We start from the raw sequence: 23,398 nt of genomic DNA on the forward strand, positions 1-23,398 counted from the left end.
TTCGTTTGCTTTACTTCTTCCATTGCTCCCATCTGTTTGGAAGCAGTTCCCCACATTACTTGCCCTACCTGTCACAACGGGGTAGTTACAAAAGGTAGGAATGTTGCTGTCCATGTGTTTGACTGGACTGAGCTTGCAGGACTGATGGAATATTAGATCACCCACAGGCATCACGAGCGCCAGTAAAAACAACTGACACTTGACTGAAAGGTTTCTATTCGTTAGTCATACATACAGGAGTTCATTCTAACTCTGGATGTGAAGACCCTTCACCGACTGCGGGCAGCACACAGGAAGTTAAGCACTCGAAAGCAGACAGCCACATATAGATTAGCCCTCCTCTGTCGAGTTCAGTGGACGCACCACAATAAACCAACTGTGACAACTTAAACACACTCAGTCACTGTTGAGCTAACTTTGGCCATTTTATTCATACTCATCTCAAAAGCAGTGTTCTGTTGGAGCTTCCCATTAGCTTCATGTTATGTTATGTTATGTTACGTTTTGTTTTTTTTGTTTTTTTTCTTCCCCAGCCTGCTGATGTAAACAGAGCTGACCCACAGGGCTGATTTATATACTGGCTGCAGCTCTCTCTGGCAGGTGTGATTAATTTGGGCTGTACCATTGTTGATTGGGCTTGGGGGTGGATGATCTCATTATTGACTATACTGTTGGGTTTTAGGGGTTAGTAACTAGGATGGGGGGGTTTAGTACTTATAAGCCTCTGGCCACCAAGACCGAGGGTGTTGGAGAGTGACTGTGATGCAGGCCTGTGAGGTTTTCGGGTTGTGCTGCTTTTCTGTTTTCTCCCATTTTCGAAAATAAAAGCACCTCAAACATTTTTGCAACTCCTAGCGTTTTTGTTTTTTTTGTTTTTTTTTCTCAGAATGATTTTGTAACACCGGAGTAAATCAGGTTGTCATTTCTGCATTAAATAAGTAAATCATTACAGACAGAGGTTGCGGCCACATGCAGTCTGCCGTTGCTCAGAGAGAGTTTGGTTTCAAGTCTCTGCCTGCATATGATGAAACTAGGCAGGAAAAAAGTTTGCAGATTAGAGGGACCTTTCACACACTTCCTAGGTTGGCATGATTACACCTTTATCACTTCCTTTGAGCAAAATGCAATTTAATGACTTCAGCAAATTTTCAGGCAACCCCCAACATCAGCAGACAGCCAGTCAACCAGATGGACGAATATATAGGCTGACACACACGGATTGTGTCTTGACTTGCGCGCTTCTTATGCTTTAATTTTGTTTCACAAGCCATGCTGTTCAGAGCTGAGAGCTCTCAGTGCTGAGATTGATGCAACCATGGGATGTTTTCACATTCATGTGCTTTGAACATCACATCAGATGTGCTGTTGGGACTATGCAGGAAATGGCTGGTTCTTTGGTCTTCTGGCGATAAAGAAACGAAAGAAAGATCACATAAAAATCCCAGGCATGTATCCAATACTGCTCAAAACTATCGTCACGGTTTCAGGGCCACATGTGTAAATTATGACAACATCAATCTCAGTAGGAGAAGAATAGAAGTAAACTAAACCAATATCCAAAACAGTTGCGATTAAGAATCCATCATTTTGTTCTCAGGTTTGGTATTCTCTGTTTAGAAAGCAAGTATCTGTTTTTTTATTGATAGGCAGCCTTGATACTTTGTACCTCCGTTACACTGGGAAGTTAATGCCCATTAAAGTTTATTCAATAACAGCTTGGATTTGATCAAGCTTTGGTTTGCTCGGACTCAAGAAAAGGCAGCTTTTAAATTACGTGCTCCTTCAAACCTTGAATCGCCGTCTAAATTTAAAGATTGGTCTGTGTTATTACACAGAGATGCTTCAAACTCCAAGTCTTTCTTCTTTTCTAAGTGTTCGACTACCATTTAATCACCAGGAACAATAGTTTGATTGATCTTCACTGTTGCTATCGTGTGACTTTGAGGTTTGACAACGAGGAGAGGGAGGGAGTCAGACCTGAAAATCCCTTCAATATTAAACAAACAAACATCACAAACACCCTCAGATAAAGTTGAAATTATTTTTGCTCTCGTGTTTGTAGTGTCTTTCTAAGGGATTGGGCGCTCTCTTTGGTTGTTTCCAAGGGTAATGTTGGCTGTTGCCGAGTGATCATTACGGGGGCCCATGGTAGACTATCACAACAAATCACGGCAAAATTAATGATTAGTTTCTCCTCGCCAGCCAAAACAAAAGTAGTGTATGTGTGCGTGAACGGAGCAGAGAATGAAAAAAAAATTTTAAAAAAAAAGAAGAAGGACTGAAGGACAAGAATAAGAGAGCACAATTCTAGAATCTGCTAAATCAGCACGTCTCCGAAATCAAATCTGAAAATTAATCCCAAAGGGAAGAAAGATGAAACCTAGATAGAGGGGGGATCTCTGCCAGCAGGAAACCGGAGGACACACAGGAGACACAGTTCAGAGAGAACTCCCAGTGCTTGTTTGTCTTTCTCAGAACAAAAGTGCAGAATATTAAATGTACTGATTAATCCATGTCAGCCATGTTGCCAACTGTTGGTGTGTTTGTGTTGTAACTCTTAGTACGGTTTCATTTTTTGTTGAAGTCCCTCTATGATAATTACCCAGGTCAATCTTCGACTTAATTATTAACCGCTGGCACCGTCTTTGATGCATAAAAGTCATGATTATATGTTTGAAACTCGACTTAATGCTATGAGTCTGAGCAACAGCTACTCTTGCAATCAGAATACATGGAAGATTAAATGGAATTTTAACAAACCTTACAGCGTGCCGAGAACTGTTTCTCCTCCACAACTCCACAACTTGAATATTTTCTGCTCATGCTGATTATTTATTTTCGGTCAAAATGCATAAACAAAAGTGTTCCATTGGTACAGTTATTTCCTCCACCTTTTTTGCATCTGTGCTAATTTCACATGATGGTTCTGTTTCTTATCAGTGGTAAAATGGATGTAAAAAGTGAAGTTGAGACATATGGATGTGTCACTGTATGTGTTTGGCTGTCCCATAAAACAAGCACGATATGAAAAAAACATTGTAGAAAGACATCTGGGCGTTTGATGTTGGACTGTTGAATCATGCTTTCAGCCACATTGTTTTCAGGTTGTTGCACAAGTTTTGAAGACTGATGAAAAGTACATGTTGCAAACAGCCTTTGGTGGATTTCCTGCAGTACGCCTCTGACACCACTTTAATACTTAATCATTCCCTGACCAGTTTGTCAAAGTGCTGCCATATTGAGGGTGACCCAACTTGATCCCCTGTCCTACCAAATGCACAGCCCTCATCCCAGCTTCATGTGTCACGTGGACTCAAAGAGTCAGAGCCGAGTTAACATTGCCGGCAGAACGTGCGTTAGAAGCCGTGGTCTGTTTACGGACGCACCAAGTAACATACTTTATTTTATAACCAATAAAAAGTGTTTTCCACTGTTTCTTTGGATGGAATGTGATCCTTCTATTAAAATGAGAAATATTAATCAGATATATCCCAACTGGAGCATGAGGCAGAGCAGATTAGGTGAATGAAATTAGATTTTGTGGGCTGGAGTTGCTTCACTGATATTGTAGAAAAACATGAGTGAGGAGAACATATTTCTCACAGATATAAACAGATATAAATAAATCGATTTAGAAGGCCCTGATAATAAATTCAATTAAAAACTAGAGAAATCTAAGCACTACTTCAGCACACCCCTCCTCCAAAAAAAAAAAAAAGAAAAAAGAAAGGGGAGAGTGTTGCTCAAAATCTAAAGTTGAAAATTGTACCAAATTGCTTTAACTTGCCTTATCAGTGAAACACTTGGTATCTAAAACTTCACATTTTGTTCATGGAGTGTTGAACGGCACTAAGCTGAGAGGCTTAATGCAATCACTGATAATCCTTTAAACTTGAAAAAAAAAATAAATAAATAAACTTCATTACGCAGTCATGACCATGACTCCTATAAGCCACTCTTATTGGCATTTGGGCCCTGTGTCACTCTTGCACTCATTAATAGTCTGCTGACTGCTGTATTTCATATTTTTCCATTAGTGAAGTGATGGACATTGTGTTCATTCATTATTTTCATGCACTGTTATTGCTGTGTAGTGCTCAGCCCTCACAAAGACTGCAGAAATACGTTTCAGATACAGCGGAGGAGCATAGAATCGTAAGTGAGCGCAGAATAGCTTCCTGTCTCTAAGATACATGTCCTGGTTTTTACTTTTTATTCATTCATTTTATTACAAAATTTAATTTCCAAACCCAAACAGTCATCTAGAATGAATATTTTGGATTAAGGTGCACTCTTAGATGCTGCAGCAAAGTCAGAGTTCATATTTAAGGGCAACAAACAGCTCAGATTCATGACGGGTCTTTGAAAAGCAGCTTTATAAAGCAGTATATGAAATATTCCTGAGTTTGTATTGAAAATGGCGGAAATGCACTCAGGCTGTGCAGCATTTGCATCAAAAGTGTTTTGTGCCGTATCTAACACCTTAATGAGCTCCACTGCACTCAGCCGATATTTGTATATCAGACCTCGACCTTGAAACCCCACGGCCAAGGCTCTCCTGCTTCTCAACATTCAGCCTCGTCTTGGTTGTGACCTTTCTCTGTCCTCCCTGCAGGTGCTCCTGATGCCAGCGAGTGGACTCAGACAGGATTGACCCACTGCTGGGAACAGAAGCAGCTCTGCCAAAGGATCATTTTACACCCATCGGTGCTGTGCAGATAAGATGTGGAATTAAATATTTGATCTCTATTCTTCACTTTCAGGAGGCAGGTCACAAATGAAGGGATGAAAATGCATCTGCAGGCTGTTTATTTCGCATCCTTTTGTCTGGACATTGGATGGGATATTTTTATAGCGGACCGGTCCATCTGTGGTGCAGCTACTAAAGTGAAGGCAAACAGCAGTGAGGCGGGATCCTCTGTAAAATACATCCAGACATCCTGTTCTGTCTCCCTGCTCTTGTCAGAATGGGACAATGTGGTGGTCAGATACAGCTTGGCTCACACACATACAGCTTTCCTGATGCAGATACGGCCAAGAAAGTTGAACCACAAATTGCAGCACTGAGAAAATCCCCAGGCTGCGTTTAACAAGGAAAGAGTTTAATATCAGGGCGTGAGATCTTACTGTCAAAACATCATCAGATTACTTATCGCTTTAAGAACAAGACCGTCTCTGTCTAACACCGTAATCTGACATGTTTAAGCGACGTGTTTTGAAGCTATATATTTTCCTCTTGTCTATGTGAAATAGATACCCTATGTTACTGTGCTGAGTGTTTTTTCTAACATTGAATGGTTTCCTCAGATGAAAGCTAGCTACGCTATCTAAATGTATTATACTTTAAACTCAAAACTATAATGCTGTCAGTGAAATAGTACAATTCCAGCAAAATTTCCAGAGCCATTCTGCTTTCTCAAATAAGCATTCCTGATTCAATAACAGACTTTTTCTGTGTTTTCTCTGTGATTGCATTTTTATTGGGAATACTTCTGCAGCCAGTCCCCTGCATCAGCTCAGCTCAGGTTTCTTGCTATTTGCACTATGCATGATGAAAGCTCATAAAACAGATACTATTCAATCAATTATGTAATGTCTGATTAAAAAAAGAAGAAAAAAAAAAAAACAGTAAATCATACATATCACCTGAACTCACCACCTTCCCCTAACATTGTCTCAAAGCAGTGAAGAATAAATTAGCTGTTCATTGTGCAATATAAGTCCTATAACCATAATGCACATGGGTTAAAGAGTTGAGCCAATAATACATTTTTCTTGGTCTTATTCTGCCCTCTTGTGGCAATTCAGATGATGGCTTCACTGTGGATGCACAGCAGAGCACAAAATGCACTGCCCATCCCTTATAAATAACAATTTAATTTTAACTTCATGCCCATTAAGAGCAAACAACCTGGCCCCAAGGCTATTAGTGGATATGTAGGAAACTGAAATAAAAGCATTGCATAAACCTGCCTGCAATGGAGACTCCATTAAAACCTTAAGTGCTTCATTTTGAATGAGTAGTACAAAATACGTTTAGATAGGTTAGATAGGCAGCACTGTTTTAGCTTTGCTATGATTTGGTACTGTTCAGCGCAACCACAATCCAAATTCAATATTTTCAACTAAACAGAATTCCATCTGATCATAAGATTTGTATGAATTCTTGAGTTATACCCAAAAGCATTTGGGTAATGTTTTTTTTTTTTTTTTAGGTCACACTGACCTTGACCTTCGACCGCTAAAATTGCATCTCAAAATAAAACAATCCAAAAAACTGAATACTTTGCAGCCACGTTGCTGCCAAAACATCAAATTGAAAGAAATCACAGTGACTTAGGACACTGACCAATGGCCAGAGAGGTGCTTTTGCAGAACATTGGGATGTAATAGTGAAGATGACTTTTGAACTATGGGATATAAAATGTCATCACTTCCATCATTTCATCCTGTAAGATGTTTGTGCTAAATTGTGTTATAATCTCATTATGAATTCTTGTGCTCCATAATGTCACAGTGAACTCTTGACCAGCAAAATCGAATCAGTTCATCCTTGAAGCTGAAAGTCTGAAAGTTGAAGCTGGTCCCCCCCCCAAAAAAAAAAACACTCCTTCATGGTGCTCTTCAGATATTGAAGAATTCCTTTGGAACGTATAGCAAAGTATATTTGAGTAGCGCAGTAGATGAAGGCACAAAATTAAAGCAGCAGCACAACACAAACTGAATATTTTATTTTACATTCAACATTAAAAATATTCTTGGCTTCATTTTAAGCATTAAAGACATTCAAGTCTGATACAAGCATTTGACGGTTGTGTTGCAAATGACAGTTGTGCAATTCATGCCAATAACACAGTAAAACAATATACAAATACATACAAAATTGCACTGAGCAATAGCTTTATATCATGTTTATGCAACTAACTGTCTGTCAAAGAGGAATATTAATTGAAGCTGCAAATATAGATAAAGGAATCAAAGGGATGCATCACACCAAGGTTTCTGGCAAGGAGTCTGAATTGTCTTTTGACTGTATCGGCCGTATGTGCCACCTCGCTGTCTGGTAGTCTAGTGTACCAGGGTCCTTTTCATGTGTAAGTCCAGAGGTGACAGCCGGATCTATAGTCTGGGACAGGTGTGGAGATTGGGGGTCCGGCTTAAACACGAAGAGGGAGGGTGTGGAGTGAGAAATATGTGTCTCCCTTAGATGTCCCGAGTAGTGAAGGGGAGACACACTATTCACTGTGACCTTAAATAAGGGATATACAGAGTGTCCTGTCCTTGCTGCCAAGTCGTCTGAGCTAATGGCCGCTGATTGGCTGCTCAGTCCTTGATGCAGTGATGATTCTGATTGTGTCTGTCCTCTCTGGTCATGAGGACCACTGCTGCTCCGAGTCACTGGGAGGTGTGGCCTGCACTCCTGTGCAGCCAATGAGCTCTGTGTTGGTCTGATGGGCAACTTATGGTTACCTTGGTGACTGCTCCGTCCCTCCGATGATCCATAGGACTCGCATTCCGACATGTCTCCAAGGGAACCTGAGAGAAAACTATGATTAACATCCAGCGTTCATCGCGTACCTCAAAGACCATCTGCAAGAACATGTAAAGACGATTCTGTTACCAGTGACGTGATGGCCAGTGGAGTCTCTGTTTAATAGTTCTTGCCAAGTGTCCCAGAAATAATCATTGTCACAGATTGTTGAAACCACTAAAAGCAAATAAATCAATAAAAAAATTTGTTACTTCAGTTAAACAGATCGAATGTTTTAAGATAAGAATAATAGAAGATTCAAAAATGCCAAAATGTCAAATAAATCGTTTATATTGTATCCTAAAATGAATATAGTTCACCATTGTTGGTAAGAACAGTAGGAGAGGTGCTGCCAGATTCATCTTTTGAAAGTTCACCGTGTTTGTATCGCCTCTCTGGGTATTTCCACAGCAGTCCATCTGACAGGACAGGTGAGTTGTTGTCATAGGGAGACACCTCTCCACTAGATGCTTTGATGGATTCACTGGACAAGCATCGTTTTGTGAGGGAGAAGGACTCTTCTCCTCTCAGAAGGCCTGGATCTCTGCACAAACACAGACAACCCAATAAATATTGGATAACCAGCTGTGGATATAAGCTCCAGGATGATAGCCAGTTTTGTCCTGAGAAAAGCACACCGCCTTACAAAAAACCATATTACCAGGAGGATAATCCTGAGTTATGACCTACATGCTTCATTTAGATAACTTAGAGGCTGGAGGACAGCACACAAGCACACACACACACACACACACACACACACACGCACACAATGAAACAAAGGGCAGAAACTCACGTGTGCTGGGAGGCTTTCCTCCGGAGTAAGTAATCCACAACGTCTGGATCAGTTTCTAGCAAACTCATCAGCACCTCATTTTGCAGGTCAGCAGGTACCTGGGAGGGCCAGAACCAGTTCACTGAAGCTCATAATGAAGAATGAAAGTTGTAAACTAGTTTTCTTTAATTCCTTTCATTAATTAATCACTCCATAGTAATGAATGATGTAATGAATGAATGACAGCATTATCATTACAGGATTCATTTTTAAATAAAACATACAGTGAATTCAGTTTTGTATTCCCAGCATTGATAGTATTATTTTTGATGTTTGCATGGTATAAAATAATTGACAGCAGTTGAGAAGAACAGAATTTATGATGCAGAGAACAGATCTTTTTCAGTCAATTCAGTGGAGGCATCTGTTGGTGCATCTACACTTAAATGTCTGGTGTAAAGCAGAAAAGATAATGCAGGCGGCCATGCTCCTGATCATTGTAATTAAAACAGAGGACTGGGCAGACCTTTGTTAGCCTATTCAGTGTAGCTTGTCCGGAAAAAAGGTGTTTTCACAAAAAAAAAAAAAAAGTAATTTCCAATGTTCAGCGGGGGAAAACAAATATCTTTTATTAAATAGTATTCTTGTGGTACTACTTTGTTTAAGCAACAGAAGTGCAGATGCTTGGCCCTTCTTAAACCCTCTAAAGCTAGTGTTTACATTTCATTAGGAGACTTATCTGTATTGGGCAGCAAAGTGGTTTACTGGTTAGCGCTGTTGCCTCACAACAAGAAGGTCATGGGTTCGGTTCCCTGGCCTCTGGCCTTATGTGTGGAATTTGTATGTTCTCCCTGTGCTTGGGTGGCTTTGCTCCAGGTACTCCGGACATCATGTTTATGTTAATGGTAACTTTAAAGTGCCCGTAGGTCTGAGTGTGAGTGTGAGTGGTTGTTGGTCTCTGTCTGCCTCTGTGTGTTGGCCCTGTGATGGAGTGGTGACCTGTCCAGGGTGTACCCCGCCCTCGCCCAATGTGAGCTGGGATTGGCTCCAACACCCCACAGCAACCCGGAAACCGAAAAGTCATAGAAGATGAATGACTCATCTGTATTAGACTAAAAAAAAAGTTTGTTTGTTTGTTTTTTGGTTGTTTTTTTTTTTTTTGCAAAAACAGGAAAAACAAACTTGAGCAAGAACAAGGGCTTGCTTGATTAATGCAGGGCAGTTTATAACTGCTTATGTGACTTGTTGGTTTGCAGTTAGCACAGCTTACCATAAATAGTGTCTCATACGTATCGATCATCTTTTGGACCACGCCGATGATGGCTGTACTCTCCTCTGCACGGGCAAAACTCTCTACTGCAAACTCCTTGTCTTTTTTTTGCTTGTGTAAAAGATTTGGTCCAAAGATTGTGGCCAAATTGAGTGATGTCATCTTGTTCCCTGTTGTCTATAAAAAGAGATGGTATAATTTATGTTAAATCAGAGTCTGGACTGTCTGAATATACAAGTGATGTGCAATTTTACTGCATTTTCTGAAGCGTTGGATTATACTTCTTCAGTTACAGTCATTTATTGTAAGCAGCTGAGCAAGTCTACAGAAAAAAAGTTAATCTTCTTTCATATTTAATCAAGTTTTTTCTTTTTAATATGACAAATGAATTATCTATAATTGCCCAATTGTAATCCCCACTGTTCCAAGCAATATGTTTAAGACTGAGATTATTTCATAAAAATAACAATGAGGTGAAATTACCCTCAATTTTCTAATGATCTGTTTGTGTGCCTGCACTCAGGAGGTTTGAGTATTGTTGTAGGCAGACTCTCATTGGACATGTAGGGAATTTGCACCTAACAAAGGCCTGTCACCATTAATTTTTATTCAAGTAAATCAAAGCAGACCTTTCCTTTACAATTTTTTTTCAATTGCAGTATATGTGCTCAAAGGTAGAGGCCAAAAATAGAGCTTGGTTTTAATGTGTGGGAAGCTATTGATCTCTATTGTGATGATTAGTGGTCAGAAAGAAAACTCATGATAAAGGTTTTGGTTTATTAGCTAAGTCATGATGGCAATGAGCTTACATCTTAAAGAACAAGCTACAGAGCATGCTCTTGCTATATGTGAAAATGTTAGCAAATGGACGAGAGAAATGTTGGTATGGTGATATATGCTGTGTTGATATTTATAATGTCATATTTACCTAAAATCTAAGATGTCACTGTTGAATTAAAAACTATGTTTAGAAAATTGACCGCCTCAATTTTGAGCTTCACATTGGAATAACAAATTATGACTACTGGTCTAATGGTGTACTCTACACAGAATCCTGATTTTTGTGTGCTCTTTGTAAAGGTGGGCGATGCTGGTTGTGCATCATTTCGTGTGAAAAGCCCACAGAGGATCGTCATGTGTAATGGTGCTGCACGGGAACAGGACTTCAAACAGGAAGCTACAGATGCTGTAAACACCTGTCTTAATGCCTTTTGTTGGCTGTGGGGAATTCTTCAAAATCACATTGAAGTTGTAAAATTTGAGCATTCTGTGATAGCTGACTGTCTCCTAAATATTATTAGAGCTTGTTAGCAGAATCAACAAAAGTGTCTTGGCACAAGCGACCTGCAGTCCTGAGATGTTTCTCAGGAATGCACAAGATCAACAATGCGATTAGAAGCAGAATGCTGACACCATGTCAATGACGTATCTCGTTACAGAATACAAAAAGTCGGTGTATCCTTCCACCACCATAACGACATGGCATGTCCAATTTCTTTACCTCCTGTCCCTGACTGTCCAGGCTGTCTTCAGCATGTGCAGCCACAGTGGACAACAAACAGAGGAGATGCTGCAGTGTGTCGCTGTTACAGGGAGGAAGCAAAAACATCAGGAGCTGGATGGCGTTCTCTTGGTCTGAACAATCCAGCACTGCAGAGAAACAAACCAAAAAGGTGACATCAGTTTCAAATGCATCAGAGACATTGTGTGTGTGTGTGTATGTGTATACAGTATGTGTTTTTTCCTCACACATCGTATTGATGAAAGCTGTGTAAAGCTCTCTTGTTAGCAGTGGATCAGGCAGGTCTCTGAGGAATTCTTTCAGCAATGCAGCCACATCGTGCACACTGTACTCTTCATCCAAATGCACCTCCCATCCCTGGTCAAATTCCTCCCGAAGCTGGATGAAATATTATAAGAACCATACTCACAGCTGATGCAATTTAATGGTTTATCAAGGACACGTTTTAAAGCTAACCAGCTGAAATCTTACCTGTCGGACGCGCTTCTTGGAACTCCCAACACGAAAAATTCCAACTGTCTGTAGACCTGAGGAAAGACAAACACATTATTTCAGCACCAGTACTGTTGTTATCATTCAGCCGCAAGACAGTCATACTGCATGATTTACAAGGTGAAGACCAAACTGTATTTGTGACTGAACTGTTCCGCACAGATATGCTGCACTGTTAGCACATTTGTTAGCGTGAAATTTGAGCTTGTCTCTACCGTATTTTTCCAGGTGCTGGCAGCAGAGATCCACTGCCCTGGGCACCTGTCTGTAAATTGGGTTAAGGCTGAGCTTTTTGTCATGACGCTTCTTTCTGTTGCCAGCTGCTTCTTCTGGCAGTGACAGCTGGAGGGCCTCCAAGAGCCGAGACTGGTTATCGTCAAGGTCAGTGATGCAATCCACAGACACTCCACCCTGTTTAGCAGATGGGTGACAACCGTGCATGCCCTGAGTGCTACGAGTGATAAAATGTGGTGCTTGCATCATCCATCCATTATTCACAGAGGATGTATATTCCCAACAAAACAGGTGTAACCAGTCAGAGTCCCTGTTGCACTACGACAACCTGTCATGGTTTATTGATAGACGAGTCGACACTTACCCTCCTGCGTGTCCGTCGTATTGTGTCTGGTGTGCCCGGGTGAGGCGACTCATTTGGGGCCTCAGACGTGGAGCTAAGTGAGGAGGCGCTGCTGGAGAGTTCTTTGTTGGGCCTTTTAAGGCTGGAGGTGAGGTGAAGGAAGGACAACATCAATTCAGTGGGGTCACTGTGTTCCTCCCGTGGGGGATCATGCCGCTGCTTGTGTGTGCGGTCATTGGAAATGACCTGCGACAGTGGTATGCCAAACGCCTGAGGCATATTCTCTGTGTGAGGGGGGAAGGGTGAGACAGGAAGAGTAAAAGTTCATCCCGTTGGCTCCAAGTCAAATGTTAGGAAATGTTAAATGACTTTTTAGATGTGTCTTTCATGTCAGCATATTATACGCTGCATTATACTGTGTCTACATATATTTAATATATCGTTATATTATATATACAGTAAATAAAATACAATGCATACAATGTTGCTATTTGGATCAAACATTGTTTGTTCAAAACTGCATTCATTCATTCTTTCTCTTCAAACTTGATTTCAAAAAATGCCATTCAATATAAATATGTCAGTAGGAATACCAAGTGCAGTGTCCTGAAGAGCGCACTCAATATTCAGATTCAGGCAGCACATACCTCCTGAAATGCCTTTGTAAACAAAAGTGGAAGAGGAGGAAAGAGGGGGCTGGCTGAGCCGGAGGACAGGCTGTAATGAATGAGCCACCACTTAAGATTGTTTTCGTTATTTCCCTCGACTGCCTGTCTGATGGAGAACATCACTTCGCTGCCAGGCTGCTGCCAGGCTGCTGCAGCGGGCGTGGCAGTGTAGTGGTTGAAGAGCATGGCTCCCCCTGAGACTTCTTTACCCGTACTGGAAAGATTTTGATCACTCATTGCGACATGGATATAAACAGCCGAGGATGTCTGCTTCAGTGAGTCTATAGAGCTTCAGCCAAAAAGATACAGTATCTTTTCAAGTTTCAGAGGCTGACTCAGCTGGAAACTACAGGGGGAATAAAGGCTTGGCGGCACTCTGCGGCTCTTCCATAGATGAAGAGAAAAAGAGTTGTTTATGTTCACCAGTTTGGGAATACGAATGAGTTGGAAACTCTTATCTAAAGCCAATTTGTGAGGATATGTCCACGAATTCTCTTTATTTTCCTCTATGTCGTGATGTGATTGAACATTCTGTATTGGGCTTGGTACAGTACATTTACACCCATTTTACCTTTATCTTGCTTCTTCTCTTTTGATAATGAATCCAACTTCTTCCGAAGTGACTTCTTGGGCTTGTGACCTGAGGGGAAGCAGAGGTGTCACAATTAAATAAAGTCTTACTGTTAACACACTCTTGCACTTTTTTGTTCTTTTCAGGCTCACCTCCTAAACAGTGGCACAATCCAGAGGACCAAACAAACAGAGGCAAACTATACAGACACAGTTAAAAATGTGGAGCATGAGTCTTAACTCCAATAGACAGGAAGTGTTTCATAAAACATGCTGCGACCTGCTTTTGCCTAAGAAAAGAGTAGAAACCTCGGTTTTTAGTGGATTAGTGTATCTCTGTTTGTGTGTGTATTTTCCTACACTTAGGGATGGTGATGTGGCAGCCCAGGTCACAATCCTGAAGCAGTCTCCTGAACGCCACATCCTGGAGACGCACCCTCTCCAACTCTGAGAGGCTTTGCAAGGGAACGGGCTTCAGGCCAACACTGCTACCTGACATGCTGTTCCAGGTGAAGTCACCCTAAGGACACAAACGCACACTCACTTTAAATTAAAACCGGCCACACTGCACGGCATGCACGCTGATACATTAATCATCTGCTCTAAACCATGTCAAAAAAATTGACATCTTGTTTTCAGTGTCTGAATACGATCATCTTTTTTTTTTTTTTGTTTTTCTGTGGTCTTTCCAACTACCTATGTGAGATGTCAACATTAAGAACACTGTAATTGAGTATTTCAACTAAATTTTGAAACACAAGAGCTGACGTGGACCAGTTGTCTGATCAGAGAAAACAGAAAGACCATTGATCATGTGGAATTGCAACATAATTGGTTTCTTTGTACCATCACCACAAAGCATTAAAAAATAAATTTGTTGTTGTCTCTCTTAATCCAGTTTCAGACTTTTTAACTTCTGTTTGACTGTGCTTTTATCATTTGCATCTGTTTTAATTTTTCTTTTGGTTCTATTATAAGGTATTTTCTTTTATAATAGGCACATCATTATGCTGGAACCTTCTTTTTGTACTTTATTAATGTGCATTTTTAAAATCCCAAACAATACTTTGTTGGCAAGTAGATGAGCCATTCTGTGGGTTTAGTACTGTACTAATGACGGTGCAAATAATCTGATCTGAAATCCTCAACCTTTGAACATTTCCATGCTGGAGATTACAGCGTTTTGATCCAGCACAGTCAGGCCAATCATATGAGCCGTGTTCCAAAGAGGCTTAGTAACTCATTATCGGGATAAGGCTTACGTTAAAGTGGCTCATTCTCATTAAATCTGAATTAGGGCTGTTACAGTGGCACACTTTTTTGTGGTTACACACTTAGTACAGTATAAATATACACAGAGTACATGATGACAAACATGCAACCCAAAACTCTGAAACCCCTTTTGGAAAGTAATTGAACTGCACATTAATTGACCAATCAATCAATGTCAGAGACACCAATATAACACCAATATGAGAGGATGCAGGAAGCAAAAATCAGCTATATCCTCTTACCCCTTCATGTATATATATATTTTTTTTTTTTCATGTGAACAGATGATGAGTGTCATATAAACCCATTAAATAAGCAGCATCAACAATAATGAAGATAAAGAAAGAACATTTTTTAGGTCATAGATAATCCTAAATTTTTAAGTTATTTATAAAAATCACACATTCACTCCTGTGAGACATTTAGAGTCTTCTATTAAGCTGACAGTGAAGAATCAAACCCAGAACCATCTTACTGTGGCAGAAAACAGTGCTAACCTAAGCACACGGTGCAGATTAAACACAAACCAAGAGCAAGACCGGTCCTCTTCTGTTGTCTATTGACATATGAAGTGCAAACATGCTGATGAAAAAAGAATTTTTGTCATGTTATTTCTGTTTTTATTCATTAATTCATTTATATTGAGAATATATATGAGAATTTAGCAAACATTAAGTGAAGTATTCCTTTAAATGTATTTATAAAAATTATAATAATTAAATAATGAAGGTTCAACTAAACCTCTTGTGTCAGTGAATACACCAAGAAGTGTTGACAAAACCAAAATGACTCTGGTATGACCTCTAAAACTTGTAAACTACCAACACCAATGGAGAGTCATTCAATGAATACAGCAGGATGCACTTTTCTTAGCTACACATCAGAACCTAATTTTAATTCAAAGCCTGGTTGAAACTCAAAGCTTTTGTTTGCACTCCCTGGAATACAATGAAAGGAAATGTGCAAGGTAGTTCATACAATATGGCTAGATTGAAAGCTGAGATTGCACTGATCAAGAACACTTGAAGTTTTCAGGAAACCATTGAATGGGGTGTAATGGGAATAGTTTTCCTAAGAGCCCTTGCTCTGTCTCCACATTATTTGCCTGTTGTTGTTGTTTTTTTTGTTTGTTTGTTTGTTTGTTTGTTTACGGAAAATGCAATTAATGCATATTAAAAATTAGACGTTTCCTTTACTATGGTGCCATGTCTTCTGCAAGTTTATGTGTAAAAGCATTCACAAAAACCAAAATAACTCTGGAGTGTCCATTAAACCTTGGAAACTATTAACACCAGCACAAAGTCATTCAATTACTCACATCCTGCTTTTTAAATAAATAAATGGGCTCTACAAAGTTCACTTCAGGCTATTTAAACGGGCAACAGTACACATTTGACATTTTATTTTTACTTGGCTTTCAAGCAAACCTTAGTTATACATATATTAAAAATGAATTCAAAATTAAATCAATAAAGAGTAGATAGGGCAATGCAGCAGTAAGTGAATGGGTGGGACGTCAACGAAATGTCAATAAATCGTGAACTCTATAAATAACTATTGTAACAGAACACTTAGACTGTCAAATGTTAAACATTTGCTTTCCACACATTTTACAGGATATTTGTGTCTGTGTGTGATCTAAGTGATCATTTCTTCCAATTCAACTTTTAAAACCTCCAGAAACAGCAGCTACTCACAAGATGGGTGTTGCTCCTGTGGCCCAGCGGATGCCCCATTACAGAGAGCTGCCGACGGGGACAAACACTCTCAAACACTGAGTCAGACTAAACCCCGACACGACCCGCATGGTCTATCTGCAGCCCGGGTCCCACCTCGGCCCACAAATCAACTCAACGGTGCAGCAAGTTCAGGGGGAGTTTGAACGCCTCGTCCGGGCGGGTTTGACAGGAGGGGCCAGCGCTCTGAGGTAGGGAACGACTAAGGAAAGCACATGAGGAGGCATGGAGGAGGCGTCCCCGGCTAGCTGCTGTGGTCACACACAGGTAGCGTTAAAACAAGAATAAAAATAAATGAATAAGCACATAAAAAAAGTCCAAACACCTGGAGGATGGGACAATAAGTCGAAACACTTTCGAAGGTTGCAAAACAAACAAACAAACAAACAAACAGGAAGATTAACATCGCGGTAGCTACTACACACGTATATGTAAACACGCCCACGAGTACTACAATACCCATGAGCCTCGGCAGCCTCCGTTGCCATGGAGAGGCAGACGAAAGCGTCCATTTTTAATTATTTATTTATTTTCCAGAAGTGATACGATTTGCAATCAAAAAGTAAAGAAAAATGTAAGTTCCGCGGATTTTGTTTTAGAGAAGATCTCAATTGAAATACTTCATCGATTAGCATCTTATTAGCAGGTAACCTTTAGCCAGCCGATCGTCAGTGTAAGCTAACCCTGTGCTAAACGGAGCAAAATCTCGTACTTCCTTCATGGCAGGAAGCTAAATGTTGGTAGGTTTTTAGAGAATTTATTTATGTATTTATTCGTATACGTGTCGATTTTTTCGGCACAGTAAAGAAAACACGTCGGAACATACAAAACATATTTATCACTAACAACACCAGTAAAGGTTTTCACTAAAGTAATGGAATTTAACTCGTGTTATGCAGATTTATATATCTCTGGCATCATTTTTTAGGCTTCTTATTAAAATAGAAATAATGAGACACAGAAGACCAACTGCTCAGACTATGCATGTATAATATAGTCTACTGGTGCTCCCCTTTATCGTTTGTCAGTGTGTATCTTCTAAAAACAGTTCGGGGAAGGAAGCCAAATGAACTGATAGATAACAACATCAGCCATCACGATGTTATCATGTGTGAATTATTTACTATCCACCCACTGACAATTGTTATTTATTGCTCAAATAATCTTCTACCTGTAGGCTCCTGTGATTTCTGCTGACTTCACTCAGTTTCGTCCATATCTGTGAGATTATAGGAAATGTGCATAAATATGGACACTATGTGAACACAAAGTAAGGACAGAAGCCTCTGTCTCTATCTGATGAGTACATACAGGTTTTAACGCCATCCTAAGGAGCTCTCCCAGGAAAATTTAGTGAAAGCACTTGTGTAAGTTTACTTTGGTCAAATTGATATAGCAGCAGAGGGAATGAGGTGTGCTCGCATAGATAAACCAGCACCATCATTAGTTACCCTCACCTCCTCTGATGTTGTAAGACAGTTGCAAAGAATTAAAATAAGAGTAAATTTACGTGACTTTCCCATGTGTGTCTGTCATCGCTCATGAAGAATCCTGACACTTTGTGGTGCTTTTGATCACGAGACCGCTGGAATGAGGTTGTTAGTGCTAAGGAGGATGAGGATAAACAGGAAACAGCAATGGCAGACACAAACTAACCATTTTGAAAGTGATGCTGGGTGGAGGAATCCTATTTCATTTTGAGGACATTGCAGTTGACTGAAATAACGCTTGAAAACATTAAAACTCAACAGGGGAGTTACTTTATGTTGACTGATAGATTTGAAATTTGATAAATGTGGGTTTCAGTGGAAAGGTGTGGGGTCTCAAGATCTGGTCTAAATTCTAATGGTTTTCTGTTGTATTGAGAGTAAAAATGCTTCAGGGCAGACTAACACAACACATTTTGGTGATTTACTTCAGTTGAAACAATTTTCATTGGTATAATTTTGCAGTGTTTTCAGTTCTGTTGTTGTTGTTGTTTTAATTTCCACATTTTCTATTACCAGAGATAAGGTATTAAAAAAAGAGAGTGCACTTGTAGATTTGTGTCCAAATCTTATCTTTTCAGAAAAGCTGCAGAATATTCCATTGAATGTATTTTCCTGCTTGTATTTAACCAACTTAATTTCCTTTTGTGAGATTTAAGTGGCTTTGAACAATTTTCAGTTTCCTGCATGCTCTTTGTCCCTGAGGCTATCTCTCCTCCTGAAGAATGCCGAAGACTTTCTATCTTAACTTTGTCGCACACAATTCTCCCAAACTCTCTCTGCATTGTTCATCATTCAGCCAATATATTCGGGGAGCAAAGTGATATAAATGAGTTCTATGAGACTTTGAGGTTTTCTCATTGAAATTTTCATTTTTATTTCAAACGTAAGCTTGCCACTCTTATTGCTAACTTGCTGAATTGTTAGTATTTACTTTTTCTGTAAAGATATGGAATGAAAGGAGGATAAACAAACCCCTGCATGACTTAAGATCCTGAAGCCAAGAAAAAAAAGCAACCTACATCATTCCATCCTCCAGAAATAAACACATCCAGCCTGAGCTAAAAGCCATGGCAATAAAGTTACAATAACATTTTAATCATAATAATAAATATTCTAATATTGGCCACAGGATACTTGTGAAACATTAAAACTGTGGTCCTCCAAATAAATAACATAAAAAGGATAGCTGTGTTAATTCTATATCAGTTTTAGCATTTGTCTAGATCTGTCCACGTTTGAATAATACTTACCATCAACCTGTACTCTTTGTCCCAGTGACTCATTTCTTCATTTAGTCATTAGACCACTGGGATGTTGAATGCCCCCATCTAAACATTCTATAAGTTTCTACACTTCATTCTCTTCTAGTTGCATATTGTTTATGGCTGTCTAAGGTGACTGTGTATTCCTGCAAAGTGTTTTGCATTATATCAAATGAATGAATGCGATTCATCACACACTGCCTGGGGTCCTTTCAAATGCAACATCTTCCCGGAGGCACAATTTTATGTGGACACTATTAACGTAGACTGCTGAAACAGAACAAGACACTGAATGGCAGTTAAAAGGCAGGATTTTTGCAAACAGAATCTAACCAAGGGCAAGATTTTCCGATATCTCGCCAAGGCCTTCACACGCACAAGCTACTCCAATAACAGCCCAGAATGAAAGGCAAAATCACCTCAAATAAAGCTAAGACATAACTGCGACTCATGCTAGGCACGTAATGGTCCACCACGGTCATATTAAATAGCTTATAAACTCATTTGCAGTTTGCAGTTACTGGCAGACTGTTTTGGTATTCAGGAGCATGCAAAACACTCAGAGATCAAAGATATTGCTGCATTGCTGAATGTGTTCCATATAGAGGAGAACTCGGGAAGAGTATGGACAGACACTTGACTTGTACAACAACTGTTCATATACTTTTCTTGCATCAGCTGATTTGGCACTGAAAACTCTGATTAACTAATTGGCAACTAATTTCTTGGAAACACAATATATTTTCCCAGAAAGACTGAGGATTGAATATGATTATTCATTTTTAGTATCCTCTTCTTGAGACTGGGAGTATAAACCTGTCTTACACTTGCAGATCCTATAAGTCAGCTATGTAATCATACTTGAAAGTGACATTTGAATGATTCCGTGGGAAACAATGATTTTACACCTGTGCTGAAATGTAACCCAATGTGCATTTCCACTCCTATCAGACAAAGTGGATGCTGCGGTGCTGCAATGACAAGCCAGCGGGTTTAGTTCCATGCCATACAAATGGACAGGCTCCTCTGGGAAGAAATATGTGTCTGAGGGACTGTAGCCAAGGATCAGGTCATGCTGCTGTACTGTGAGAAATAAGAGTTGAGGCTTTCTTCATGTAAACCAGATGTCTCTGCTTTTCATCTCAGCTCAGGCTGAGACCCTGGGTGGGTACATTTCTAATAGAGCACAGTGACATTCAGCCTATGGAGAACACAAGATCATTTATAACGCAGATCACAAATACCACTCTGACCCTTGTTTTCAAACAAGAGAAAGGGATGAGTATGTTTTCATGCCAGGATCATGCTACAGTAAGTTTCCACTTCCTGGCCATATGAATCATATATCTCACACACACATACTCTTGGTATGACTAAACATATTGTAATTTTACATTTTCACTGATTATACTCATCATGCAATCTGACAAATGGCCTGGATGACCTGAGTTACAAGACATATTGTGAGTCATGAAAGTAAGAGTCTTACAGAGCAGTGGTCATTATTGGTGTGCAAAGGAAGAAATACTGTCAACTTGACTTCACTAATGTTACCCTGAGAGGGTCTGCTAATGCATTTCTGGTTGGATATTTGCACAGCCATAAAATCTGATTTTCATTACCTCCAGGAGTGAGGGGATGCATGGCTGAAGGCATTTATATGCTGTCAGTGTAAGTCGACGTTATGGTCATGTGAGTCTGCAGGGTCGTAGATCTCCCACCTAAGACTCCAGCTCAACTGACTACAGTGCTTAGATTCTTTTTTCTCAATGGCATGAACAAGCTATAAAACAGTGGTAATGTGCAATTGCCCTGTCTACAGAAGGGCCGAGTATTAAAAACGATCAATTAATGACGGCAATATCTTTAACAATCTATCTGAGGCTGTTACAGTACCTACGACGCAGTTCATCTTTTCAGCTTTACAGTGCTTGACAAAAACAAAGCTGTGGTCCAGCTCTTTGAGCACTATAATGCAGGAAGCATCCAAGCTCCTGCCAACGTTATTAATCACATTAAATGTCCTCTGTGACACCGAGCTGTCTTAAGTATTAATCAGCTTCATTCAGATTTACGGTGATTACATTTCAAAGTGCTCTGGCTTCTTGTTGATGACCAAAAGAGAGACCAGATACCTGGTATTCATTACAGGCCTATTGTAATGTCACATCTGTAATACATTTCCATTATACTAAACAAACAGTGTTACCATGAGGACTAACTTAAGCGCAGTCATGCAGATTGCATTTGTTAGCACCCCCAACTTCTTGTTTTCTTCTATTTATATGGTATAGTAAGACACTGCCTGATGAAAATAAAGACCATGGACCCAGCCCTTATTCTTCATGTGTACAGGCCCCACTGTGCATTAATGACACCGGGGATTTATTTGGATGTTGTAATGTGAATGTCAGTGTTTTTACATAGGATGAGGCAAAATAATGCCCATACTGCTTTAGGTGATTAAGCAATTCATTAATGTTTGTGGAAATAAAAAAAAAAAAAAGAAAGAAAACATTTCCAGATTTTTCTTCAATGACAAAATGTAACTCATTTTAAATGGAAACAGAATTACAGCTAGGAACATTTGATTTTGAGGCTGATAAATAGAGACTATAAAAGTTGATGCACAGGTTGACTTTCGCCGTTTGCTCTTATTAGTCTTATAGTGTGATGTCAGAAAATAGACCAACTTTTTGTTTTCTTTTTCTTTTTTCAAATGAGAAACTCTGACTAAATATGATAATATCCCCAATTCTAAACTCTTTTGACACTCATCAGCAAGTTAGCACAAGCACAGGTTTCTGATGACCCAATTTTATAAGCAGGTTTGAGATGAATCACTTTTGAATGTCCAGTGACGCAGTAACACAACTATAGTCTGTCTCAATCAAAGGTCCACATACAAGGGTTAATGTGAGTGTGTGTGTGTCCTGTTAGTCATAAACTTTGTGGTGTTGCAATAGTGTGAGAAAACAATTCCCGTTTATCTTATGTTGTTTAATTTATGCTAAGTATAAAATGTCCAGTGAGTTAGTTTCAGAAGATCTATATCAACAGTCTTCAACTTATTTGTCTAATTCATCCTTAAGGTTACTGCAGATACTTCCGGAATTTGGAAATAGGCCTGCTGTCTCCTCAACTTTAATTTCTTTTTTTTTTTTTTTTTTTTGCAAAGAGGAGCGTGACAAAGTAAAACAGACATTTAAAATAACACCTGGATAGCAGTGATGTGTTCAACAGCCGTGTCATAACTCGGGCCATCACAGTTGTTATGATCAAACTCTTTGTTATTTGGTCTAATATCGATAAAACTCTACGATCGGCTCCACAAGTCTGCTTACGAATATAAAACGGAGATTGTGGGTTTCTGTCTGTCACCTGGCAGCTCACTCACCTTATAACACGTCTCCTCCGGGTCTGTGCCGTAATGTCGCATCAACGCCGTGTCCAAACTCCTGGTCTGCCTCAGCCTCCGCCTGGAGATAGTTTTGGGGCTCAGGGAGCAGGAGAAAACGCTGCTCAACAAGCCCTGGGCGGACATGGCTCTTTCCCCCCTTTCTTTTTAATTATATGAAGAAGTGTGGCAGAGGATTCATCTCTCTGCCTGACATCCAAACGGAGCGCAGGAGCGACAGACTTTGGCGGCAGCTGGCCCGCTGCGCGTCCTCATGCCCAACATTATGAAATACGCGCCTGGAGAGTCTCCTGTCAATCTCCACCTCTTCCTCCTCCCACAATCTCTGACTCAGTTCTTCCACCCTCAGTGGATTTCATTAAATGTGATAACATAACCACTAAATCCTGTATTCTAATTCCTCCTAAAAGCGAGACGTAACCATCATATTAGGGGGAAATATTTGCTGTGACGTAATAATCAATAAATAATAAAAGAAAAAAGAATAATTGTGCACACCAGTATTGGAAACGCAGAGTTGATTTAACTTTCAATCATGGCTCGTGCAGTTTGTGCAAAATTAAATATATGAAATATTCTGGCAGTGGTTATTCATTGATTTAAAATCGAAGTGTCGCCACTTAGAACCAAAAATGACATCAAAATATATTTTAGATTTAAATATGTTATATATTTTAGTCTTTACATCAACCCTAGTTGCTAGAAATGACACAAAATATCTATATTGCGAGGGGAAAAAAAGAATAATACTGCTACTACCTTCTCTAGGCTAATTATACGTCATGATCACTTTCAGGCTAAATAGGCAAATGTCA

The 23,398-nt window shown here is 39.7% G+C and overlaps 1 protein-coding gene across 1 annotated transcript; it reads right to left on the reverse strand.

The window, feature by feature from the left end:
* Window positions 1-6,709: 6,709 nt before the first annotated feature.
* LOC115062335 (rho GTPase-activating protein 6) lies at window positions 6,710-22,886 on the reverse strand. The gene is made up of 13 exons (XM_029530983.1): window positions 22,563-22,886; window positions 13,766-13,925; window positions 13,407-13,475; window positions 12,189-12,451; window positions 11,806-12,001; window positions 11,570-11,625; window positions 11,326-11,476; window positions 11,078-11,226; window positions 9,577-9,753; window positions 8,328-8,425; window positions 7,852-8,075; window positions 7,622-7,708; window positions 6,710-7,536 (listed from the first exon to the last, which is right to left on the reverse strand). The coding sequence occupies exons 1-13, from the start codon at window positions 22,707-22,709 to the stop codon at window positions 6,989-6,991; spliced, it is 2,325 nt and encodes a 774-aa protein (XP_029386843.1). The 5' UTR covers window positions 22,710-22,886; the 3' UTR covers window positions 6,710-6,988.
* Window positions 22,887-23,398: the final 512 nt, after the last annotated feature.

This window comes from Echeneis naucrates, chromosome 21 (genome assembly GCF_900963305.1).
Source record: "Echeneis naucrates chromosome 21, fEcheNa1.1, whole genome shotgun sequence".
Taxonomy (NCBI): domain Eukaryota; kingdom Metazoa; phylum Chordata; class Actinopteri; order Carangiformes; family Echeneidae; genus Echeneis; species Echeneis naucrates.